We start from the raw sequence: 27,950 nt of genomic DNA on the forward strand, positions 1-27,950 counted from the left end.
CCAGCATATGATGCATCCGGTCTGCGCCCACAAGTTTGACACTCCTGGTTTATGGGGATCCTGACAAATACTTTTTGAACAATATTGGGTTGTTTTTTTTAAAGGGGGGAGTCTGGACACTCATTCATTTTAAACTGTATGTTTTTAATAATGTAAGCTGCCCAGAGTCTTTTTGGAGATGGGTGGCCTTAAAAAAAAAAGTAAGTTGGGGAGCTTTTTTGCACATAGTGAAATAGCTAAAAAGGAAAAGGAAAAGGTTATATAATAATAATAATAATAATAAATTTAATTTGTTAGCCGCTCCCTCTCCACAAGGGACTCGGGGCGGCGTACAATAAAAGCACATATATATATATATATATATATATATATATATATATATATATATATATATATATATATATATATATATATATATATATATATACATATACATATACATATACATATACATATACATATACACATACACGCATACACATAAACGGAGGAGGTAACAGTCATTAACTACATACAATAATAGTAATAAAATTAGCAATTAAAATACCCCAATTTAAAAATTACGAATTTAAAAAGACTGTCAGGAGGAATAGGATAGAACTACGGTTGAGCCAGGCCAGATAATTGAAAAAGGTGGGTCTTGAGCTTTACACGGAAGGAGCGGAGATCGGAGGTAATCCTAATGTCGAGGGGGAGGTCATTCCAAAGGGATGGGCCCATCACAGAGAAGGCCCTACTCCTGGGTGTCGCCCCCCCGACACTGTTTAGTGGACGCCCCCCCTCTCTGTGTGAGCGGATTGGTCGTAGGGATGTATGGGGCAGGATGCGATCCCGCAGGTAGCTAGGTCCTGTGCCATGGAGCGCTTTGAAGATCGTAATCAAAACCTTGAAACGCACCCGATAGACCACAGGAAGCCAGTGCAGCTCGCGCAGGAGAGGTGTTACATGGGAGTATCTAGTACTCCCCATAATCACCCGCGCGGCCGCATTCTGGACCAACTGTAGTCTCCGAGTGCATCTCAAGGGAAGCCCCATGTAGAGAACATTGCAGTAGTCTAGGCGAGACGTCACCAGCGCATGGGTAACTGTGCGTAAGGCATCCCGGTCCAATAGGGGGCGCAATTGGCGCACCAGGCGGACCTGGTGGAACGCCCCCCTTGCCACGGCTGTTACATGGTCATCCATGGACAGCCGGGCATCCAGGAGGACGCCCAAATTGCGCGCCCGCTCCATGGGGGCCAGTTGCTCGCCCCCAATGGCCAGAGATGGAAGCAACTGGTTGAACCGGGGAGCCGGAAGCCACAGCCATTCCGTCTTGGAGGGGTTGAGTTTGAGTCGGTTGTCACCCATCCAGACCCGTACGGCTTCCAAACACCGGGACATCATTTCGACGGCCTCGTTGGGGTGGTTCGGGGTGGAAATGTACAGCTGAGTATCATCAGCGTACAGATGATATCCCACCCCAAAACCACGAATGATCTCACCCAGCGGCTTCATATATGTGTTGAACAGGAGTGGCGAGAGGACCGACCCCTGTGGCACCCCACAAGTGAGGGGGCTCAGGGTCGATCTCTGCTCCCCTGCCAACACACGTTGCGTCCGGCCGGAGAGGTAGGAGCCGAACCACCGTAGAACGATGCCCCTAACCCCCAACCCCTCCAGCCGGTGCAACAGGATACCATGGTCGATGGTATCAAAAGCCGCTGAGAGATCTAATAGGACCAGGATAGAGGAACAACCCCTATCTCTGGCCCTCCAGAGATCATCAACCAAGGCGACCAAGGCCGTCTCCGTGCTGTGCCCGGGTCGGAAGCCGGACTGGGGCGGGTCTAGATAATCATTTTGAAATTGAAATTATTTAGAATGATAAAGAATTATTTTCCTCTTAATCTTTGTGTTTCAACCACCATCTGCTTCCAGAAATTTCCATACAATCCATGCATCTGGTGAATTCTGATAAAATTGGTGAAAAATCTCTCATTTTATCATTTTATCTGTTCCATCTTTCCTCCGGGGATATTTTGAGTGGCATTCTCATTATAATGTATTTGCAGAATCAGGATCTTGTGAAGAAATTAACCTGTTGGGCAAAAGCAGTCACAGTGGAGTAATGCTTGAGCCTAGAAACCCAGGTTCTGCTTAACAATGTGCAAATGTGTCTGCTCTCAGGGAAACCTGAGGACATTTATGGTAAGCAAAGTCAGAGGATGAAAACACCACCCATTATTTAAAATGTCTTACAGAAAATCATTTTTCATTCTAGATGATTCTAAATTATTAATGAGCTGAGGTTAAATTGTTGTAAAATATGGTATATGCCCTGGGTAAAATTCAGCAGGTTCTGGATAACCGGCAGCAACAATTTTGAGTAGTTCGGAGAACCGGTAGCGGAAATTTTTTGTAGTTCAGAGAACCGGCAAATGCCACCTATGGCTGGCCCCAGAGTGGGATGGGAATGGTGATTTTGCAGTATCCTTCCCCTGCCACACCCACCAAGCTATGCCCACCAAGCAACATCACGCCCACCATGCCATGCCCACATAACTGATAGTTAAAAAAAATGAAATTTACCACTGAATATGCCCATATTACTGGGCCAAAATATTGTGCATTTTCATTGGCATGGTGCTTTAAAATATACCTTTATCTCAGGTTGTGCCCATGTGTGTCTGCTGATCATAAAACCATACTGTTGTAGTTTGTTGCCCTATAAAGGTGCTACAGTACAGGAATAACAGAATAACAAAATTGGAAGAGACCTTGGAGATCTTCTAGTCCAATCCCCTGCTAACGCCATACCATTTCAGACAAATGATTGTCCAATCTCTTCTTTAAAACTTCCAGTATTGGAGTATCCACAACCTCTGGAGGCAAATTGTTCCGCTGATTAATTGTTCTATTTATAATAAAATATTTCCTTAGTTCTAAGTTGCTTCTCTACACTCTTTTTAGCACCTCAACATGTTTTTTACATTGTGCTGACCAAAACAGGATAGACTATTCCAAGTGTCATCTTACCAAGGCATTATAAAGTAGTAGTGACATTTCATGTAATCTTGATTCCATCCCTATGTTAATGCAGCCTATGACTGCATTAGTTTTTGGGCAGCAGTAGCACACTGCTGGCTCGTATTTAAGTGATTTCAGGTCCCTCTGGAAATTACTGCTATTGAGCAAAGTACCACCTATACCAGCGATGGCGAACCTTTTCCGGCTCGCGTGCCATAAGCGGGGAGAGCGCAGGGGGGTCGTGCTCGGGCATGCTGCAACCATAATGCAATGCGCTACACCCCCCTCCCCCAGCGTGCATAAACGCATGACAGGTGCGACCCCCCATATTTTGCATGCTTTTTTCGCCCTCTCCAGGATCCAGAGGTTTTAAAAGTGCCCCTGGGGAGGGCAAAAACAGCCTCTCCTGCCTCCCCGGAGGCCCTCCGGAGGATTCAGGAGCTTCCCTGAAGCCTCTAGAGGCCAAAAAACCAGCCCTATGGGCAAACCGGAAGTTCAGGAACGGACTTCCGGTTTGCTAATAGGGCTGGTTTAAGCCCTCCGGAGCCTTCCAGAAGCTTCCCTAAAGGCTCGGGAGAACGAAAAACGACCCTACGAGCAAGCCGGAAGTCACTTCCGGTTTGCTCGTAGGGCCGGTTTAAATTTAAGGGTCCAACTTAAAAGAACCTCCAAAGAAAATATAAAACTCTGGCAGATCCTCAAGATGATGTTGATCTGGTCCTCTTTAAAGAGAATCCTGCTGTGAAGAAGTTCTAAGCTGAAAGACCACACAATGACTGGGCGTTATAGAGGCAATAAATATGGGCGTCAAAATATTAGACGTTTCATACAGAAATGAACAAATAATAGCCTCAAGTAGTTATAGATATGTGATACTCTCTTTAAAAATTTTTTGCATTAATTGCAATATTTGGAGTTTTGGTGACTTTAATCATGTCTAATATAGACCCAGCCTGACAGCTATTTCTAACCCAGCCTGACAGCTATTTCTGAGATGCTCATCAGATCTGTAAGTAACTTCAGACAAAAATTCACTGGTGAAAAAAATAAGGTTCTACGTTTAGACAAGAAAAACCAAATGCATAGGTATAGTATAGGTCCAGGATGGTGAACCTATGGCACGCATGCCACAGGTGGCACACGGAGCCATTTGTCATGCGCACGCTGGCCAGCTGACTTTAGCCTTTCTTGAGGCCATTTTTCGCCCTCCCCAGGCTCCAGAGGCTTTATAGGAGCCTGGGGAGGGCGAAAGCACTTCCAGTTTGTCCGCTAGGCCGTTTTTAGTCCTCCGGAGCCTTCAGGGAAGCCTCCAGAAGGCCCCTGAAGGCTCCAGAGGGCTTAAACCAGTCCTACGAGCAAACCAGAAGTCCGTTGTAGAACTTCTGGTTTGCATGTAGGGCCGTTTTTTTGTGCTCCTGACAAATGGCTCCGCGTGCCACCTGTAGCATGCGTGCCATAGGTTCACCACAGGTTCGCCATCCTGGACCTATACTATACCTATGGATTTGGTTTTTCTTGTCTAAATGTAGACCCTTATTTTTTTCAGCAGTGAATTTTTGTCTGAAGTTACTTACAGATCTGACGAGCATCTCAGAAATAGCTGTCAGGCTGGGTCTATATTAGACATGATTAAAGTCACCAAAACTCCAAATATTGCAATTAATGTAAAAAAAAAAAGTAAGGGGGTATCACATATCTGTAACTACTTGAGGCTATTCTTTGTTCATTTCTGTATGAAACGTCTAATATTTTGACGCCCATATTTATTGCCTCTATGACGCCCAGTCATTGTGTGGTCTTTCAGCTTAGAACTTATTCACAGCAGGATTCTCTTTAAAGGGGACCAGATCAACATCATCTTGAGGATCTGCCAGAGTTTTATATTTTCCTTGGAGGTTCTTTTAAGTTGGAATATAAGATCTGAACAAATCTGTATTTTCATCTCTTTTGCCACTGATTGTTCCTGTTTGGAGCCAAAAGGGAATTTTTGCATGCATCTTTTTTTCTTTTTAAAAAAAGTTACTTTCTCCTTTTTGGGGACTGAAGAAGAGAGGGGAAAGATAAAGAAGAGAGTTATTTCATAATTAGAGTTCCTGGATGCCTTTGTCTTGATTTCTGGCTGTGCTATAAAATGGACCATCTTTGTTTTAGGATTCTTCACTCAAAAATTGTCATTCCTGGATTGCACCCTGTGGATTCCAATTTGTGTGGAATCATTACAAAAGGAGCTTTGCCAGACCCAATACAATAGGAAGACGTTTGCATCCCCAAACCCCAAGTGCTATCCCCATCTATAGATTTCAGTTTACAGCAAGTAAATCTGTAAATGTCTCACGTCACTATGCAGCTCCACTTTAATTCTTAAAGCCAAATTGTTATATATTGGTTTTAATAGATTGGATAATGGGTTCCCAACTCTAAATGGGAGTTCTGAACTCCCAACTTTTTGAGATTAGGAGAGAGTTTGTAATATGTAGAATCTAAATCTTGTAATAATGGCTTTTGCAATAGCAGGAATACATGCTGTAATCCCTAAAATAATACTCTTTGGAAACAATATATCATATTCAGATATCTTACCACTTGTAAAATTTAAAACAAAATGGAAATTTATAATAGGACACCATGGATTTTATTTGGAAGAAATTCTGAAGTAAAACTAGGGAATATCTTCTCAGTGTGCATGTTGGCCTCAAAACGTCAAAAGTCTCATTTGTTTGGATAAGAAATCACCCTTCCATGAATTTAGTAATTCCTTCCATTCATGAAAGGCCTCTCGTGTTCTGCATGGAGAATCTCTTTTATTTATGCCCTCCTTTCATTTTATTTTTTAATCTTTCTTTACCTTTTTTTTTTCCTGGAGCATTGATGGATTATCTGAAAATAGAGGAGATAAGAAGCCGCTTATCTGTAGAAAACATTTCTTTCCTCTTTGAATTCTGACCCAAATTGCAAATTTGGATACATTCATTGGACTGAAATTCTGAGCCCAGTCTAATGGGGAATCGGTGTTATGAAGAACAAAAGCCAGTGTGCCTTTGTTGGGTTGTGAAGAACAAAGGCACTTTTCAACAAAACAAGGTCGTGGTGTCCAAGCTCAAGCGTTTTCATAATTCATGGTTTTTTTTCATTCCACTGAAATGGTGAAGAGACAGTGGGCAGATTCACACTGAGATTTTCTGACCACTAGAATTTGGTCTGAATAAAACCTTCCTGACAGAACTACATGCCAAAACTCAGTATCTAGAAAATCATATTTGCAAAACAGAGAACTGCATTCTGCCCTCCCTTTTGTCTTAAGTTCCCAAATGCCTGTAAACGGAACTATAGGCAGAGTCACTGGTGGGATGCATGTCTAGGGTTTAGTACAGATGATGAAGAATTTGCAAATGAGTTTATTCAGAAAGTTTTTGGAAAAAGACAAAAGACGAAAAGGATAAGTGCCAAAATAAACATTCTGTGTTTGATTTTGAAAGAGCGGGGAGGGGGGGGGGAAGAGATTCTGTTCTAAGCTGAAATACTTTCTGAGCTCTGTCATCCTCATAGCCCATGAGCTTCGCACCATTGCCAAAAACAAATCCAGCCCTCCAAGTAATCAGAGAATCCCCATGTGTCTGCTTTTAGGGATGGGGTGAATTATAGGATGTTAGTTTGTGAGGGAAAAGAAGCACACTCACCCAGTTGGTGATGGCTGCTTAAATTCCTTTTACAGAAGATCTCACCCTTCAGTACTTTTAACCCACCCCACCCCCCATCCCCATCTGTTGTCTGATGTGATGTGAAGGACATTTTCACAAAACGGTTTTTCAGCAGAACTTCAAGGGAGATGAAAGAAGGGAAGAGTTGACGAAGGAGCAGACAGACTGACTACTTTGCTTCCTGGGGAGGTGTGGTTTATGCTTAAGGCTGGAATTAGATGTAAAGAACAGCATATGGCTGTTAGCCAAGATGGCAACCTCTGGTCCTTTCCTTCATAATGTGAAGAAATACTAATGAATGGTTCAGTGTGTTAAGCAGTTTTCCCCATTATCTGGGGCCACAGAGAAGAATCAGAACATAGGGTGTTTTTTAATGTGGTCAATCCATCCAGATAATATTCTCTTCTGACTAATAGCCCGAGATGCTTTCTTTTGGCTCACAACCTAATCGTCGTATTTATTTATTTATCTACATAGCTGTTTGACATCCAACTCAGGGTGTGCGTAATTAAATAATAACCAGCAAAGAAGAAAATATAATAAAAACCTATTGCATGAAAGATAATTCAAACAGCCACAAATGATCAAAGTGGGTGCATAAAACTTCCTGACCTTCTTTCCAGGGGCAAAGCCAGATCTTTAGAGCTGTTTGGAAAACAGATAAATCCAGGGTCTTCTGGATTTTAGGGGGAGTGCTATTCAATAGGGCAAGCACAGAAACAGAGGAGGTCTCACCAGGTAATACTGCTTGAGTGACAGGACCTGGGGCATGCCAACTCTGTCAGATCTTATTGGATAGACAGAGGCAATTAGAGGTTTATAATTTTTGATGTTGTTAATGTTTTGTTTATATTGGTGGAGCTTATTCATTAGTTCTGTGGTAACTATAGATTTTTTTTGGTAGGGATTCTGAACATGATTTTAACTATTAGCTGCCCAGAGCTAAAGAAATAGATGAAGTCTAATACTATATCTGTAACCTAAAACCAACTCAACTACAAGCTTTCTTCTCATAGGATGGATGGTTGGATGATAGATAGATAGATAGATAGATAGATAGATAGATAGATAGATAGATAGATAGATAGATAGATGATAGATAGATAGATAGATAGATAGATAGATAGATGATAGATAGATAGATAGATGATAGATAGTCTAATACTATATCCGTAACCTAAAACCAACTCAACTACCAGCTTTCCTCTGATAAGATAGGTAGGTAGGTGGGTAAGTAGGCAGGCAGGCTGACTGACTTGACTGACTGATTGAAAAGGAGGGGAATCCTGAGAGAGGCTTGATACTCTTTAGCGCATATACTTTCTTTCTAAGAACCTACAAAGAAATGTATCATATTTCAGAGAGATTCTTAATGCCTCTTGAAACTTAGAGCAAAGTTATAGAAGTTGCTTATTACTCTGAAATTATTGAAACTACTGAGAAGACCATCTTCCATGTATTCTACTAATCCTTTCTAAAATCTATTTATGGGGGTGAGTTTAACCCAGTTACTGAGGACCTAGAAAATGATTTTATGTTCAAACGGACTATTCTGTATGGTCATCTTACTTCCTGGGTGGCAAAGTAAGAGGCAAAGTGCGTATCTGCAACTTTTCAAATCCTATCTTTAGTAGATCGTTAAAAAACAACAACCCCTGAACAGTTGAATTTAGCAAAAGTTCCACTGAATGGAAAATTCCTTCTGGATCAGGAGGAACTTGTGAGTTATCAAACCAAGCATCTTCAGGTCATATTCCAGGCCAACTGCTTTAGATGTATAAGGGTTGTTACAATTTCCCAGAAGATAAAAAAGTGAAACCACGGGGCTTTCCAAGTAAAGCAGATTTTGAGCATATAAAAACTACTCAGACAAAAATCACTAGTTCTTTGGAACTGATTCTTTTGCTCCAAAATGAGAAGGGAGTTCAGGCAATAAAAATCTTATTAGTGCTTTATCAATGGCTTTTAGCCTAGCTTATGTATTAAATAATGTACTAAATGATGAACAAACTCAATAGAGTTCTTGGTTGCTGGCCTGGCTCAACTCTGATCCAATTATATCGCTCCTGACGGGTTTTTTTATCTGGGATATTTTAATTGCATCCAATTTACTTAGGGGTTTTTAAACATTGTGTTTTTACTTGTTTTTATCTACCAATTCACCTCCTCCTAGTATATGTTTTGTATAAGTCTTGGTATATGTTTTTGGTATATGTATGTTTGTCTATATATTTATTTCCTATGTTTGTTGTTCGCCGCCCCGAGTCCTTCGGGAGAGGGTGCGGCTAAGAAATAAATGTTTTTTTTTAATTATTATTATTATTATTATTATTATTATTATTATTATTATTATTATTATTATTATTATTATTATTGGTTCTGCTTTTATCGTTTTGAGACATTTAAAAGTGCAACTGATAAATACCAACCAGGGTGGATAAAAATCGATGATTTTTTTTAAAAAAATTAAAAAACCAGATTTTTTAAATTTTAAATTGGTTTTTTTTAAATCAAATTTATTTTGATAAAATGTTTTTGGAGTAAAAAAACCTATCTAAAGATAGTTTTCTACTTAAGATACCTTAATAATTTAGTTTATTCAGCATGAAATGGGGCTTAGTTATGTAGCATGATATTCTGCAATACTGGGACTGTCAGTGAGTCAACAGCAGGTCAGAGGAGGAGCCACTGCGGGACAGAGATGACAGTTGCTTTTTAAAAATTATGATTTAAATCGAGTTGATTTAAATCAAGCCTTTTTACTAGTGATTTAAATAGACTTGATTTAAATCAAATCCACCCTGATACCAAGTGATTGAGGAAAAACAGAATCATAATCCTGTTAGCTCTACATAAATCTGAAAGTACACATCTAGGAAAAGTGAATTCTGGTTTTTCCATATAATTAGAATCATTACCATTATATCAGTGATTCTGTTAGATACTTGTTCGAACTACAGTGGTTTCCACCAAGGTCCTCTGTTCCGGCGGGAACAGAGGTTTAATCCTATTGGTCAAAGGGTCTGACAGCTCCCTATAAAAGGACTGCTGTCAGACTCGACCTTCGCTGGATTGTTCTCACTTGTTGTTGTTAATTAAGAGCCGTTGTTACCGTTAAGCCTGTGTGTGCCTATCCATTACCCAATCTAACAGATTCCATTTCCCTCAAGTTAAGCCTAAACTGGATAACTCAGAAAGCATGTGCTGGGTATTGTTTTACTGGTTTATGGAATGGCAATCTCTTACCAGGAATTCCTCAGCATGAAGATCAGGGATGGATTTCCCTTAAAACTATTTGCCGACCAAAGAGCAACTAAGATGATTAAGAGCCTGTAAACAAAAACATATGAAGAACGGTTGCAGGCATTGGGTATTGGCCAGTCTAGAGAAAAGAAAGACTAGGGGTGATTCCAGTGTTTGAGGGGCTGCCACAAAGAAGAGGGGGGTCAACCTAATTTCCAAAGCAGCAGAAGGCAAGACAAGAAACAAAGGATGGAAACTAATCAAGGAGAGAAGCAACTGGGAACTAAGGAGAAACTTCCAAACAAGTGAGAACAATTAACCAGTGGTGTAGCCAAAGAAGTTGTGGGTGCTCCATCACTGGAGGCTTTTAGGAAGAGGCTGGACAGCCACTTGTCTGAAATGGTATAGGGTGTCCAGCTTGAGCAAGGGGTTGGACTAGAAGACTTCCAAGGTCCCTTCCAGCTCTATTCTGAGTGACCACCATTTTTCTGCTCTGTGGAATGGAACCAGAAGCTTAAGTTTAAGTTTTATTAGATTTATAGACCGCCCCCTCTCCCCGAAGGGACTCGGGGCGGTGTACAGACATCTCATTAAAAACCGTATACAAAAATAAATACCTTTAAATTCCCATAAAATCGAATTAAACAATAGGCTGTACAAAGTGATAAAAATTAAAAGCAACCTAAAACCCACCCCTAAAAATTTAAAATACAGACTTGAGGGACTAAGCTGGGATTAGGCCAGGCCGGCTAAATTGAACAGGTGGGTTTTAAGCTTCTTACGGAAGGAGCAGAGATCGGTGGTTTTTCTGATATCAGGGGGGAGGTCATTCTAGAGGGTCGGGCCCATCACAGAGAAGGCCCTGCTCCTGGGCGCCGCCTGCTGGCACTGCCTAGTGGACGGCACCCGGAGGAGTCCCTCTCTGTGAGAGCGGATCGGCCGAAGGGATGTATGGGGCAGGATGCGAAGTATTCAGCCAGTTTGGACCGGTTTGCTCGGACCAGTAGTGGAAATCGCAGGTGGGCCCACCCACTCGCCCCAGCTCTACGCTGTCCTATTTAGGCACGTTTTCAAGCCGTGTGCATGTGTGCAAGCCACGCGCACGATCAAAGAGCATGCACAGAAGGCTGAGCGCATGCGTCGCACACGCTCACATTTGCCAACTGGTAGGGAAAGTAAGTGAATACAATCCCTGAATGGAACACAGACAAAGGGGTCTGGCTGGGTTCAGGGTGAAGATCCTCCAGTCTGAATGAACTGATGGAGAGCATTAGAATGACTTTTCTCAGTTGTGCAGCAGAGAGAGAGATTGTTTGACATTATGGCTCGAGATTTTTCAACAAGCAGAGATATGGGAAATGTTTCTTGAACGTTTTTCCTCCCTCCCCCACCCCCATGTTAGCCTGATGTTAGGTTTATTTTAGAATTTAGCTTTCCAAAACATTCACGTATGGAAAGGAAGAAGATAGTTTGAAGTCAACATGGAGTTACAGCCTTCTGGCTTTAGTTTTCAGGTTGTAGTAGAAAGACAAATAAACACCCCTGTTTCAATATCCTCTGAAGAGGAACACTTTTATTCAAATGTTTCGTGCTGCATACATATAAATATAATGAGTAAAGTACCAAATCAACTGATGGATCTTAGGTTGGTACTTTTTATGACCTAAAATATCTTTATATAATGATTTTAATGTAGTGGGAGGTTTTTATAATCAATAATCTCTGCAGTTCACAGAAATTTACAGGTAGTAACTTTTTCCATTTCCATCCAGGACTCATTTGCAGAAAATGTCAGTAAGGGAAGCCTCCCGATAGTAGAGACGGTACAATATTTGTAAGCTTAAGCTGTGTGTGACATATTAAGTGCCACACTCTGAGACAGGAGCTGAGGGTAGGAAGATGTTTGAAATATCAACACTGATTCTTTAACTATACGGAATGTTTAAAGTACTAAGGTTCTTTTTGATATTCCCAAAATAGCAAAAAGTAAAAAAGAAACAGTCCCATTTTTAAAGCTCTGGACACCACAAAACAATGCTGGCAGGCCATATACAGCTCTCAGTCTGCACTTTTTGTCCCTAACATAATATTATTTCCATGAGTAGACATTTTGATTTATTTTTTAAAAAGGCATTTTGCAAGCATTCAACTTTATTCAGGAAGTTCGAATTTTAGTCAGGAAGTTCGAATACTTTATTCTCGTGGCAAAGTCAAACAGCGCTTCGTATACTTACATATTTTCTCAGTAATACAGATCCATCTTTGTGGTATTAAATGCATAGGGTTGCCAGCATAAAAAGCCAACTTGCCCCAAACTAATCATCCTTCTTCAACCACAAACCAATCTTTATTCTAGAAACAGAGTTTATGCATTCCTATTGTGTGTGTATGTATGTATATATTGTTTTTGTTGTTATATATTGTTATTCCATATTGTTGCAATCTCAGGATACTCGGGGAGCATCAGATGGGGGAAAACTGCTATATACTATAAACTGAAGGTGGAAAACAAACTGTTTAATAAGAACAAAGCCATAGCTTTTTCATGACAGAGCAGAATTTTGCTTCTGTTCATATGACAGATCATTTGAATGGATAATATGTGTGATTATTGTCTGTGGGCATTATATTTATTATAGTCAGACTTATTATCACAACAACGATATTCTATTTTGGTTTGTATCTCAGCCTTCTGATTATTGAGTTCTCATAGACTGATATCATTGGTAATAATAAGAGTTGGTAAATGTTTTTCATTCATTGTGTGTTTGAGCACTACTGCCCTCTGCTGAGCAGGGATAAAACTATTCCTTATACTCTTTTTCAAATTAAAGGAGAGGGTTTTTTTTTGTTTTGTTTCCTTTAAAAAGGATAGCTCCCCATACTCCACCTAGGCATGAAATCCTCTTATCTTCGCTACCGGTTCAGAACCGGGGGCATGTGTGAGCATCCGTGATGACGTTTGGGTTGGTGGGCAGAATACCACCTCTGACTCCATCATCTCATGGTAAGAATCAAACTTAGGTTTTATAGTTGTGTTTCTTTCTAGGTCAGAGATTCAGTTAAGAAGGTTGCAGTGCATCTTGATGGCATGACATTGGTGAATTTAGATGAAAGTATTACTATTTCTCCTCTTTCAGATTTTATTAGCAACTGCCTTTAGGAGAGGAGCAAGTTCTAATATGATCAAGAATTCTTTTCATAGGAAACCCCCTTTTATGTGCTATTTAATTGAAAATGCAAAGTATCCAAGAAAATGTCTATCATTACTAGTATACCCATTCTAGCCTTTAAATGTGCTAATGTATTCAACAAACATACCATGACTCTTATTCTCCTATTCAGTGTATATTTTAGATTGAGTTTCTTACAAAAAAAGTGTTTGCTATGGTTTAGGATTGGCAACCATATACTACTCATGCGCCACATACAACTTATGAGTTGAGTCAGGTCATTGACAGAATCACTATTAGATGCCCTGTTAATTTGTCATGATGTTTTGGACAATGAACAGAGAGATAGATGGATTTAATTACTATCAGCCTTGTAAGGTAGTGCAAACAAGAAGCACATTCAGAAGTACTAGCTCTAACTTTATAGTAAGGTTACATTAACAGAATCTGGTAAATCTGAAAGTACATCTTTCCCTCCTCACCTTTACAGTCCAAGAAATTAGGGAAGGTCCCTTGTGGGATGTTTTGCCACACCCATATTCCTTCTGCATACTCAGTGGCCACTTGTCTGACAGTTGCCTAGTCTGCAGCTCTTCCACCTGTCTCCTAAAGTCATCCCACATACCATTACAGTTACAGTAGAAATGGGTACACCGGTGCAAGATCTGAAGATCAAGTTAGATCAGGGTGTCAAACTCATGTCGTCATGTCACCATGTGACGTATCGTGACTTTTTCCCCCTTCGCTAAACTCGGTCACTGGGCTTGGCCAGCGCGTGATGCATTTGGCCCGTGGGCTGCGAGTACACCCCTGGGTTAGATCATCATGGAGAAAATTTAAGTGGTCACTAAGAGTCAACACCAACCTGACGTCAGTCAATTAGTCAATCACTCAATCAATTAGTCAATCAATCGGGCAAATAGTCAATTAGTCAGTCAATTGGGCAAAACTGCATGGCACAATCTTCTTTTGTTGCCATGCCCAGTTTTTTGAAAGCTTTGTTGTAATGTAGGAAATCTATTTGGGTGCTGCCTTGTTCATATTAGCACCAATTTTGCTTTGATGTTTGTTTGGATCAGCCTTCTCTGTTGGGTGTAATTATTTTCTTGTCTAATGCCTCACTGTTATGCGGTTAATATTATTTATTACCTGCATTTCTTTTTAGCTTTGGTTTTTTTTTATGTTAACAGTGAAAAAAGGCACACAAGTCAGTCACATATATAAAGCAAGGTCATGTTCATTGCCAAGAAGAATAGGTAACCTATAATGAGCCTCTGATAATTTGTATTTTCAAGTTATCCATGTGACTTACTCAGGGCCAAGGATCAATTTTTGTTCATTTCTTTATCATATGTTTTTAAAAGAACGTAAGAGTACAGGAGGTAGAAATAAGAAAATCAGAGGCACATAAAAAATGGTGGGATAAGGAACAAATCTGAAAGATAATAAAGCTAAGATACTCCAACATGTCATTTGATGCTTATGGTATTATGAGATATTCCATATCTATTTTCTGTCAAAAAACATTGATATTCAAGGGTAGATACTGCTGGAACAGAAAAACTGCAGTATATCAGATCGTGATTGTTTGTCTCCTTAGAGAGGAGATGAACCTATCTATCAAGATGAATCCAGAATGTTCCCTAGAGAATTTGCTTCATCCAGAAACTAAGAAAAGAAACACAGCCTAATTCTAGCCATATAGGGGCGTTAGAAGTCGAGTAAAGGGAAACATGTTATGGCTTTTAGAAATTCTGATTTATGGATCTGACTTATAGGAGGTTTGAGGTGTTCTTGGTAAATACACAACCGGGCACCCTACAGCATCAAGCTCAGAACTTTAGCTTTAAATAATTTAATTGCTGCTGGGACATACGTAGTTATTACCAAGTTGACTCGCACATCAGTAATCAGAAGGGATGATCTTTAAGCTCTTATTTAAACTCACTGGATTGGCTGGTCCAGCAGGAGGAAGATTGAATGTAAACACTTAAGTACTTACAGGTTTTAGCCCACTCAATAAGTCTCCCATTGATATTCCAACTAATTAGAGATTTAAAGTGCTTTCGTGAGAGCACTAAACCTTCATTTTAGAGTAAATGGTATTCCTTAGAGCAATATGGTATTAATGCTTTAAGGCATCAGCGCATACCCACATGAGTTATAGATGGAATGGCTATATCATTGGTATATAGGAGAATTGAGACAAAGTGACAGGCAAAAAATGGAATTCTGGCTTAGGAAAAGCCTCAACAATATCACTGATGTACTAATGAAATAGCTTGTTGCTGGGAATTAAGAAGAAAAACCTAAATACCGAATTCAGCCTTGAGTTAGCCATTATTGTTCCTTACATTCCTTGTTTCACCTGACATGAGATCATGAACTTTATAACATTAATGTGCTCGTCATTGTCGGCCATCCAATCATTTAATTAATTTAATTAATGTGCTATTTGCAACAATTTCCAAATTGAATATGTGTGTCCTCAGTATGGGCTTAACGGCTAAGCTTTATTACAATCAGGTGAATTTTTTTTTATTTTTGCTTACTTTTTATTAGCATGAAGTATATGTATTTTTCTTCAAAACAACGGGGGCTACAAATCGTAAATTCTGAAAGAGAAAATCCGTCAACATTCATGAAATTGCTGAGATTAGAAAGAAAATACTTGCAGTGTAGCTTGTGAATCATAAGATGAAACTATGGAACACCCATTGTTTCCAATGGATTGTTCAAACAGGGATATTCTTGTGAAGTTATAAGATGAAATAGCTACTGGGTTTTGTTTTCCACTATTAATGATTGAACAGCATAGAGTACAAATACAAGGTATATGTCATATTTTCATTACATGAAATGTTTGAAATACCTTGAATTCTTCCCCACTCTCTTAAAATTACCTGACGAATTGAAAGAAATGACTATTACTACTGTCAGATATATCATTTTATTATCAGGTCTCTATTTTTTCATCTGATGAGAAGTTATACATGATCCTACTTGAGCTGAAATGGGGTACAGACAGTTTCACTTCCGTTCTCAATTCCCACAGGAAAAATATTTTATTGTTCTCCAAACAATGTTATTAGATGGATATTCATATATTTTTATGATTATTAGGTGGATTTTCATATATCTTTAAACCCAATTTCTTTTTTAAGTATAGATCGTTTTCTGGTAAGAGAATGGAATTCAGCTTCTAGCTTTCAGTTTTAGCTTTCAGTTTTTAAGATGTTGGATAACCATTTGTCTGAAATAGGGTTTCCTGCCTAGGCAGGGGGTTGGACTAGAAGACCTCTAAGGTCCCTTCCAACTCTGTTATTCTATTCTAGCTGCTGCTAAATTTGATTGTATCCTGACTTACTTCCTCCTTCTCTGTCTCTCTTAGCCATTCCTTTTTGGAGTAAGATTGATAATTAGTACTTCGACTGAGGATTTGCCTCATGTATCTAATATTGAATAATTGGTTCTTCTTTGGTTCATAAGTATTCTCAGCTCTGTTCTCCAGCACTAAAATTCATAGATGTCCATTTGTCCCCTTTCTGTTGGTCCAGCTGTCAAAATGATTTTATAGCTAGGAAACTGGGACTTTCATATTTGGTACCTTTTTTGTCAATATCACATTTTTATATTTTGACTGACTTGATTATCCCATTTTATCTCTCATATTTCAGATATTTCTTTAGTTAATGGCTTGATCGCTATTTCTATGAATTTTTGAGCCTTGGAAAATAACAACCTGTTATTACTTAAATTCTGACTATTTTCATTGGATTGATATTTCTTATTGAGGTGATCTTAGTATGTGCTTTAATATTGAATATCAAATTGTGGCACTCAGACTGGTGTTATACTCATACGTCTAGTTGATAATGTTTCTCCTAGCAATTTTAGTTCCAATTTTTATTCCTTTTGAGTATTCATTTCTACAATTTCATGTCACTCCGTTCTAAAAAGGCTCTGAGTGGTGGACAAATGATGCAAAATAACAAGTCTTAAAAGAAATAAAAAAACAATTGTCTCCTAACCAATAATAATCCATGAAAAGGGCCTTTGCGTACTTTCCCAATTTTAAACTATTTCATTTTGCTGGATTCTGTCGAACTATTGCTTCCTGATTCTCCAATAAGCAGATAAGTTGACTTAACATAAAGAAGTTGCCTTCTATAATTTGCCATGGTCTACATAATGAATATAAAAATTAATAGAGCCAACTGATCTAAAGCTTAAGGCATCGGGCTAGAAAGTGGAGATCATGAGTTCTAGTCCCACCTTAGGCAAAAAAAAACACCAGACGCCTATCTGGGTGATTTTGGACCACTTACTCACCTCACAGGGTTGTTGTTATGGAGAAAAGAAGAGGGAGAACACGTATTGGATGTTTGCTGCCTTCTGCGTTCATCAGTTGTGTTTTTAGGTATTGCTGAAGTCTGGAAAAACTGGAGAATTCTCTTGGCACATGAAATAATGCATTTGAATGGTAGTTTTATGATTAGAATACTTTATTCGGCCAAGGGTGATTAGACACATAAGAAATTTGTCTTCAGTGCAGAAGCTTTCAACGTACAGCAACAGAGTAATACTAATCATAATATACCAATAAGAGAGGGTAGAGGAGATGAGAAGAATAAATACAACAACCGTACAACATGGGTTAATATACTTAGACATAGAACAATATTGGTGTGGGAAGCAGTGGCTCAGTGGCTAAGATGCTGAGCTTGTCAATCAGAAGGTTCAGCGGTTCAAATCCCTAGCGCTGCTTAACGGAGCGAGCTCCCGTTACTTGTCCCAGCTTCTGCCAACCTAGCAGTTCAAAAATATGTAAAAATGCAAGTAGAAAAATAGGGACCGCCTTTGGTGGGGAAGCAGCGTTCCCTGCTCTTCCGGCGTTTAGTCATGCCGGCCACATGACCATGGAGACGTCTTCGGAGAGCGCTGGCTCTTCAGCTTTGAAATGGAGATGAGCACCTCCCCCTGGCCTAGAGTCAGTAATGACTCTCACATATGTGTGAGGGGAACACCTTTACCTTTACACCTAGAACAATGCTCAATGGAAGGCAGGCTGGCTGTAATTGTTTTTTCTGCAGTTCTAAGTATCAGTTGGACTCTGTACCTGTCCTGTATGGTTGCTGTACCAAGCCAGACTGACAGACCCAATAATTTATTTGTAGAACTGGGTCAACAGCTCCCGGGGCAGTCTGAACTTCCTAAGTTGACACAGGAAGAACATTCGTTATTGTACCTTTTTAATGATGGTTCTAATGTTAGGTGTTAATTTGAAACCCTGGGAGATTATAGAACCCAAGAATTTTTTGATTCATGATAAACATTCTTTGTCACTTTTGGGGGGTATTGAAAAAGACCCCAAAGATGCATTTTTTTTAAAAGAAGGCAACTGGACTTCCTTGTTTTTCTTTGAAGATGTTTCGCTTCTCATCCAAGAAGCTTCTTCAGCTCTGACTGGATGGTGGGGAATGAAAGGAGCTGAAGAAGCTTCTTGGATGAGAAGCAAAATGCCTTCAAAGAAAAACAAAAAAGTCCAGGTTTTTTTGTGCCAGAAAAAAGGCACCATTAAGACAGCCATGACTTGGATGACTGAGAATCTCCATAGACATTTACTGGAAAAGAAATGGATATTTCTAGGCCCCAGCTCACTTCTTTGCTTTCCATACCTGCTTACAAGCTACAAGTAAAGGTTCTCTTAATGTAGTCCCTGACTTACGACTATTTGTTTAGCAGTCACTTGAAGTTACAACAGACCTCAAAAAAGATTTACAACCTGGATTAGAAAGTTCTGACAGCCCCCACCCCACCCCCATGTAGCCATGTGACCACATTTTGGGCACTTGGCAATCAATAGCACTTATATTCACATGACCATATTTTATTCTGATATGATAGCTTTATTGATTAGCCTATAGGCCCTTGATGGCGAACCTATGGCTCGGGTGGCACGCGGAGCCATATCTGCTGGCACGCAAGCTGTCAGTTCCAGCATGCACGTGTGTGCCAGCCAGCTGCTTTTTGGACTTCCGAAGGGTCAGGGGAGGCCTTTTCAACCTCCCCAGGTTTCAGAGAAGCCTCCAGAGCCTTGGGAGGATGAAAAACAAGACTTCCGGAAGTTCAGAAACGGGCATGTTTCCGGCCTCCAAAGGGGCTCCAGAGCTCAGGGGAGGCTGATTTTGCCCTCCCGGAGGCTTGAGAAAAGCCTCCGGAGCCTGGTAAGGGTGAAAACTCCCCCCTACATGGGGGGGGGGTTGTGCATGCATGCGCAGGGGGTCGCATGCGCAGGTGGGCAGGGTGCATTGCATTGTGGGTGTGGGGCATGCACACGTGCACTATCGCGCACTGCGCACAAATTTGGCACGTGTTTACAAAAATGTTGTCAAATGACTGCTATAGGCCATATCAAAGCACAAGGTTCAAACACATATCGCCAATAAAATCTTATACAAGCAATTTAACATAAGAGTAAGGTAAAATACAATAGTTATAGGATAAAATACAATATAGTTTAATATATACATACATACATACATACATACATACATACATACATACATATAAAATAGAATAAAACGCCATAAAATTATATTTCGGTGTCACCCTTACAATCTACCCCAATCAGTCCCACGTATGCAGAGCTCAACTGAACCATATTTCATCCTGGTTTTGCCAGAAGCTTGTTTTTAGTTTTGATTTCTCGCCAAAAAAAAACAACCTCTGACTCATAGAGAACAGTGGGTTGCCTTAACAACCAGAGTGTTCAACTTTACAAGTACAGCATTTGCTTTATGACTGCCGTGAAAAAAAAAGGTCATAAAATGGGCCACAGATATATGGTGACCCACTTAACAACTATCATGTTTTATGAGCAAAATTGCAGACTCCCATTACAGTTGCATGTCGAGGTCTACCTGTAAATGAAAGAGCTAAAATATATATGTTAGAAAATATGAATAGATGCCATCTAGATTATTGGCGGTAATCAATTCAATTCCTAAAGATAGGATTTGGGCAAAGCTGGCAGTGCCTTCTGTTGATTAAAAACTATTTAATTTTGATGATGACATTTGATGAAAGCATTTCAGAACAAGTGAGATTCCCCCCCAGGATGTCTCCTTATGCCAATCCTTACCCAGAAGGACATGAAGCAAACTTCACACTACCTTCTTTTCTTTTAGGATTGACATTAATATAAATATTATCCAGAATTGGCTAATAAATCTGTTTCAGATTACTTTTATAGTTACTTTGGGTGGTGAAACATGCAAGTAGGTTTAAGGCAGCGTGTGCCAGTCTTGATGTTGTACTCTGGGGAGAAAATATCCCATTATTCTTTTTTTAAAAAAAAACTATACTCTTTGGTGGGAAAGCTTGGCGACCTTATCTACCAATGGAAAATAAATAACAACAGTGTATGGCAAACTAAGGCCTTTAAATATCCGTGAATTATTTTTCAACCCTCTGCTGCCTGGAAAGAATAAATAAAAGCTGTCGCAGATTAGGCCCTTAGGACTACCAATGCAATTTAGTATTTTGCTTTTAGGATAAGTGATAATTATGTACTCACTGCTTTAAATATTTGTAAAACTGGAGTGATTCCCCTTTTGTTTTCTGGTTCCCAAATTTGCATTTGTAAAAACTCAAATTCTCACAAACGATCCAATCCAAATGTTTAAGCTTGATACATTCTGAGGTACTTCGAGTATAAAACTCATTAGGATTGGAATCCTGAATACTTCATTTACGGAGCTTTTAGGTACTCAGATACCTTAGATCAGTGATGGCTAACCTTTTTGTCATCGTGTGCCAAAATTGTGCGTGTGTGTGTGTGACAGTGCACACATGTGTGCTGAAACCCATAATGCAATGTGCTGCGACACCCACCCACCCGGTTCCCTGCGCTCCCTCTGTGCATGCACACATGACAGCCCCTGCGCCCCATTTTGGGCCTAACAGGCCTCCCTGAAGCCTCCTGGGACCAAAAATGGAGCGTAGGGGGGCACACACACACACGTGCTACCCCTTCCCCCCCACGCACACACGCACACGCATCTCCTGCATACACCTTTCCCCCTGCACATTTGCAGCAGAGACCCGAAAATCAGGTGGCCGGTGGGAGGCACATGTGCATGCACAGTAGAGCTTATCTGGGGTGACGGCTCACATGCCCGCAGAAAGGGCCATAGGTTCACCACCACGGCCTTAGATTTTGGTTTAAATGGATGCTTAAGGAAACATTTTCCCTTGATTCTTTTACAGTTTTCAGTCATCCTGGGGAAAAAGAAAAGAAAAAAAGCCAGTTTTTAATTCTTGACTATTGCAATCTTACAGTCCGGTATTGGTTTCATTGGGGGAGCCAATATAAAGTTAAAAGAGAAGACACAGATTTTTAAAGCGTTTAAAGCTTAGTCCCTATGGGAGTAATTTTGGGTTGAAGACCATTGCCTTTCTAATTCTGATTGGCATTTCTTCCTCCTAAACTGTCTTGGCAGGTCTGATGAAGAGACAGCTTGCCATCAATTGGCCAAAGTATCTGCAGAAATATCTGGAAAGATGGCTAATTTTTGCACAGGTGCTATTACTATTAGGAAGCTAATGTTATAATATTCTTGATTATTAATTCCATACATTTGTCTACTTGTGACATTTTAAAAAATGTAAAGGAGTCCCCAGGGACTTTTACTCCACTAGTTGCCAACTTTAGGGGGTGTTGCTCATCTCTGTTTTGAGGCCATTGACCGAGTCCTGTCTGAAGACATTTCTGTGGTCATGTGACCAGTATGATGTCATGGAGTGCTGTTACCTTCCCACCGAAGTGGTACTTATTTATCTACTCACATTTGCATGCTGTCAAACTGCTAGGTTGGCGGGAGCAGTGGCAAGTAACGGGAGCTCACCCCATAGCGTGAGTGAGCTCCCATTACTTGAACCTGGGCTGTTAGCTTTCCAGTCAACAAACTCAACATTTTAACTGCTTAGCCACTATACCTTCTTCTAATGTGGTCAGAATTAATTGGTTTCCACATATCTTTGTGAATTTCAAGTATTTTTTTTTAAATAAAGGGTGTTTTTTTTTACTCTTCCTCTTTTTGTTTTCGACAGCTCATCTTTGACCATAACTCAAAAGTAAATCTAGATTGCAGTAAGTTCATGGGAAAGTAAGAATTCATAGGATGAATGATACTGTTCATAAAGCATAGGATGGTGATAGTTTCAAGTTACTTTACAACAAATGATTGGGATAGAATCATTTGTAGGAAACGATAGGATTTGCAATAAGCTTTGGAGAAAAATGATGCAATGTTCTGCAATATATCTTTTCTCCCATATTGCAATGAATGCAATCTGGAGAAAGTTATAAATATAGATATAATTATATTTTGTTAGTTGACAAGATGGATGGGTGAGAATAAAACAATACAGAAAAAAACGAGCCATGTGGGGAACCAAGAATAGATAAAAATGGTGACAGTTTGGTCAGCATCTTTTTAGAAAGTGGTTTGTTATGAATATGAGCTTCTAAGTATATACTGTATTTTTGATAGAAATGGATGAACAGAAAACCCTGATTGATTTGATTGAATATTTTGAAGGTTTTTGGTAGAATCGGTGAAGGTTTAACGGTACTGATGGGAAGAGGGTCCTTGGTGCTCTCTCTCTCAGCTTAATTGTTTTCTTGCAGACATTTCATTACCAAACTATGCCCTGTGTTAGAAGGAAGTGGGGTTTGCTCTCTTGATTTAAGGGTAATGAGAGGTTCATAATATGGACATACCCAAAGGCAATGTAAACCAAGAAAAGGAAAGTAGTAAAAGAAACATGAACAAAAGAAGAAAGATTGCAAGAAGAGAAAGTATTACACCTGTAGGGAAAACTATAGATAGTAGGACAGGGACATGAATGAGAAATGGATGTAAGGAAAGAAAGCTACATGGAACAGAATGAAAAGATCTATTTTATGAAGTGCCACAGTTTTATGTAGAGTTATAGTAATGGAACAGGAAAATGTAGCTAGTGGAATAATAAAAGAGACTTTGGGTAGGAAAAATAATGCATACAGTATAGGAGAACGAACATTGCTCTCTATCTATATCTATATATTTATGTATGTATGCATATATGTATGTACCATGTTTCCCCGAAAATAAGACAGGGTCTTATTTTCTTTTGACACCCCCAAATTTTGCTTGGGCCTTATTATCGGGGGGGGGAGTTTATTGGTTTGGGGTTGCCGGGTGGCTGCTCTCTTGCGAGCGGGCACCCAAAGAGCCGGGCACAGCCTCAGGGGCAATTGGCTGTGTTGCGCTGTTGCAGCAGCGCAACAAAGCCGCCATGAACTGACCACGCTTATGAGCAGCCGCCCAGCAACCCCTTTCCGGAAGACTTGGCAGCGGATCTCCAGAGTTTGGAAGCCGGTTATGCTCGAAGCATGGCGGCAGCAGCAGAGCAGCGGCAGGGCCCTGGCCTAGCCCTGCAGGGAGAGCTGGGCATGGTGAGGCAGGGTGGCAGAACAAGTGCTCGCGCAACCTCTCTTTCCAGCCGGGTAGAGCGCCACTCAGCTTAGCGCCTTTGGGATATTACTGGGTCGATAAGTGGCGCTCTTCCTGGCTGGAAAGAGGCGTTGCCGGGCAGCTGCTCGTGAGACCAGCTACCCAGCAACCCCCCACTCCAGCTGGGCACAGCACCACCCACCAACCTAGCAGTATCCCAAAGGCATCAAGCAATGTGAGCGCCTTCCCCCCCCCCCCCCGGCTCCTGCGGTTTTGCGCCTTCGGGATATCACTAAGTTGGTGGGTGGCGCTCTGCCTGGCTGGAGGGGGGGTTGTCCAGGGGGCTTATTATTGGGAGAGGGCATATATTTTTGCCCACAGGAAAAATATGCCATGGTCTTATTATCAGGACATCTCGTAATTTTGGGGAAACACGGTATGTATGTATGTATGTATGTATGTATGTATGTATGTATGTATGTATGTATGTACAGGGATGAAGAATAAGTTTGGTGTAGTGATTAAGGCATCAGGCTAGAAAGTGGGAGACTGTAAGTTCTAATCCCATTTTAGCAGAAACTTGTCCAGGCAAATTACCAGGAGCTAAAAAAAGAAAACTGACTTGAAGGCAATATAGGTAGATATAGCTATATGGAGAGATAAAAGTGAATTGGCAAGACTATAATGTAAGAGAACAAAAGTCTATTTCTAATGACAGAAGTTAGGATTTCAGTTGAAAGATTGATTCAAGTTGCACTCTAGAACATCTAAATTTAAATTGCTTTATTACCATCATTATCATCACCTAGACTTGAGTCTTAGTTTATAAATCAACTGGATATCACAGATTCCTAAAAAGTACAGAGTCACAGGAATGCCACTGCATTGTCATTTAAAATTTTAAACATATCAAAGATCCAATAATAGTTTTAAAACTAATTGAGCATGTGAATAAGAATCACTATATCCTTTCTCTCTCCCTCTCTCTCTCTCTCTCTCTCTCTCTCTCTCTCTCTCTCCCTCCCTCCCTCCCGCCCTCCCGCCCTCCCTCTCTCTCTCTCTCTCTCTCTCTCTCTCTCTTTTGAAAAGGTCTGTCTGCCGATGGTGGTGCCAAGCGACAAGAACATCTGTCCCGGTTCTCCATGCCAGATCTAAGCAAAGATTCGGGAATGAACGTCTCAGAGAAGATGAGTAACATGGGGACCCTCAATTCTTCTGTACAGTTTAGAAGTGCCGAATCTGTCCGCAGCCTAATTTCTGTTCAGCAGTACCAAGATGTAGACCCCAACCTACACAATCTTGCCAATCCCATTGGATACAGGGACACCTCATCTCACGGAAGAATGCACCAGAGCTTTGATTATGAAGGCGGGATGGCAGGTAACAAATTGCCTGGACAAGACAATATCAGACATCCCCCAATGAGCGAACGCACACCCAGACGGACTAACATCCGAGAGGATGATCGGCGTTATCGCCCCCACAGGCCCCGGCGGTCCAGGCGGTCCCGCTCAGATAATGCCCTTCATCTCACTAGCGAACAAAACTATAAGTTGAAAGAGAGGCCCTCTCTACGAGCTAGAGAGGACTACGACCAGTTTTTGCAGCAAAGAAGTTGCCGGGAGACCATGGAGCAGAACACCCGGAGAAACCTGTACGGTCAGTGTCCGCGGACCGTCTCAGACCTGGCTTTGCAAAATCACTTTGGCGAGAGATGGGGACCCTACTTTGCTGAATACGACTGGTGCTCCACGTGCTCCTCCTCCTCCGAATCTGACAATGAAGGCTACTTCCTTGGAGAACCGATTCCGCAACCAAGCCGACTCCAGTACGTCACCAATGAAGACCTTCTTCACAAATATGGTTCATACAGCATGCCTAAGTCTTCTACACTGGGTGGTCGAGGACAGTTACACAGCCGAAAAAGGCAAAAGAGTAAAAACTGTATCATAGCGTAGCCGCGTGACCCAAGCACAGTGTTAGAGAATGTAATTATTTCATCAACTTGCACTGCTGTAGGTTTTCAAGCGCTTTTTATTGTAACAAAACAATCCAGGCAAAACAGGGAGCTGTTAAGAGGAGGTCATAGACAAAAGGTCTATAAATAGTCATAATTGTTGGCATGGTGAATATATTTTGCACATTTAATTTGGGGGAGGAAGGGAGGGAGGGATAAAAATTTATTTTAGCATGTTATAGTTACAAATTTACCTCCTTCCCATACGTAGCTGCCATCCATTTAATACCCCGTTCACCCATATGATTTTAGTTGACATTGTTTTCTGTAGTGAGCAGTTAGCTACTCGTTTAATCTCTCCTTTTTCTTTCTTTCCTTCTCTTGGCTTTTTATTTTCACCACTTGTCTAAGGGGGCCATTTTCCCCAGCAGATTGCAAAGAAGCGGATGTTAATTCCCGCATTTGTTCAGTCAATGAGAGTTTGGAGAAATACTTTCGTATTTGGTAATGTCAGAAGAATGTCTTCCTTGCAGGAGTCACTGGGATGCCCAGGGACATCTATTGTGGTTTTTGGACAGAGCTAAACAAAGATTGTTTCAGAACCCTTGATCTTTTTTGCCATCACATTCCTTCAGGATCAGCAGAATTTTTTCTCCCTGCTTAAAAGTATGTCATTTTTTTAAAAAATTCCTGAATTCTCAGGCTTGCAGGTTACTATTGGTCCATATCACAAACACAAAGTAGGAAATTATGAATGTTGGGTTTGTTTGTTTGTTTAAAAAAAATAGAAGCATACAGATACATTTACACACACCATTAAATGTAAAAGTTAAAGGACCCGGGTTTGAGAATAAAGTTTACATCTTTTTAGAGAGGGGAAAGTCACTAAAATTTCAACTTTTTTAGGGAGGTGGGGGGAGGGTTACAACCAAAAGAATTGTAAATGGTTCTGTAGTGTCAGCATGAGCTTGTTTTGAGTATAGAATTGTTTACTGGTGCTCTGGTTTCCTGGCATATGTTAACTGCTGTTCATTACCAAGAAGTATCTTTTTTCTAAAAATCATAATACAATGAATACATCCTAGTCATATTACACTTACGTTCTACCCTTGGGTGATGATCACTTCAAGCCCATTATGAAGGCCGCTTGAAGGACCCACACTCGGGGTAGAACGGACTTCATTCTTTGGAAGTAGAAGAACACAACAATAGCTTCAACATTGGGTAGTTATATATATAGGGCTCACAATGTATTGTGTAGTATGGTGGACGTGAGGTTTTTCTCTCTCTCTCTCTCTCACTCTCTTTCTCTCTCTTTGTGCTTTAAATAATTGGGAGACTGACATCAAGACGTGTTCTTTATTGTTTCCAGAGAAATGCAGTCAGAAAGAAGGAAATACGTTTCTGTTATTGTATATTTTTATTATAGGGTTGTAAAACGGGTTTCAGTCGATTCCGAGGTAAGTCAGATCTGGACAGCTGACTAGGCCTGTGATGTGGGTTCTCCAGAGAATGTAAAGACTCTGTTAATACAAACGTCTATTGAACCGATGGTGAAATACAAACTCGAGTGCGAGTGGGATTTTCAAAAGCAGATGTGAGGGTCTCAGGAGCCTCAGCTGGACTTCAGAAGCAGAGGCTTTGGGCCCAAATCCACCCGCGCCACTGGCAGACAAGCCCTGATGCAGTATTACTCCAACCGCGAAGGGACAGTCAAGATGGCGATTTGAAACGCGATGACTGGGAAGGGAATCTCAGATGATGATGTATCCGTAACACAGCTAGCAATCTTTTGTTGTGTGAAAGGAGAATGTGATGATGATTTTTTTCCCCAAAAAAATAAAAAAGAAGGAAAAAGAAAAGAGACGTGGTGATGTGTAAAAGCAAAAAGTCCGAGCTTCAACGAATGTCTACAGTAATGGCCCCAATAGAAACAGAGTCTTCCTTTTTTAAAATAGATCAAGGGTGTCAAACTTGTGGCGTCCTGGCGGCATCATGTGACGTATCAGGACTTTTCCCCTTGGTCTCATCAGGGTGTACATTATTACATTAAATTTTGTTCAATGTGTGATATTTTTATAGTCTATTCACAGAGATGGGATTTCCATTGCACTTCATTATAAGGGGCACTCAAGCCATGGGAGGGATGGAAGGAGATAAATAATGGATGGAAAAATAGGCAGAAGGACAGAGGAAGCCCCCTTGTGGAGTACTGTGAAGCCGTTACCATGGCAACTTGACTGCGCTGTACAGTAGAAGCCATTTTACAGCAGTATGGAAGAAGCCATTTGAAGGCACAACAGGCTGTATCTTAACAGAACACACACCCCGAGGGGTGTTAGGGGTGTCTTACCCCAACGGTATTTGT

General features: G+C 40.6%; 1 protein-coding gene across 6 annotated transcripts in view; it reads left to right on the plus strand.

Annotated features, from left to right (window-relative positions):
• Nucleotides 1-27,650, plus strand: part of PRICKLE2 (prickle planar cell polarity protein 2) — a 368,745-nt gene extending 341,095 nt beyond the window's left edge. For all 6 annotated transcript variants that reach the window (XM_081942744.1, XM_081942747.1, XM_081942745.1 and 3 more), the window contains one exon: nucleotides 24,715-27,650. In XM_081942744.1, the coding sequence (XP_081798870.1) occupies nucleotides 24,715-25,583 (869 nt within the window). In that variant the 3' untranslated portion in view covers nucleotides 25,584-27,650. The remainder of the gene's footprint in view (nucleotides 1-24,714) is intronic.
• The last annotated feature ends 300 nt before the right edge of the window (nucleotides 27,651-27,950 follow it).

The sequence above is a fragment of the Natrix helvetica genome (genome assembly GCF_964273705.1).
Source record: "Natrix helvetica genome assembly, chromosome: 1".
In the NCBI taxonomy this organism is placed as follows: domain Eukaryota; kingdom Metazoa; phylum Chordata; class Lepidosauria; order Squamata; family Natricidae; genus Natrix; species Natrix helvetica.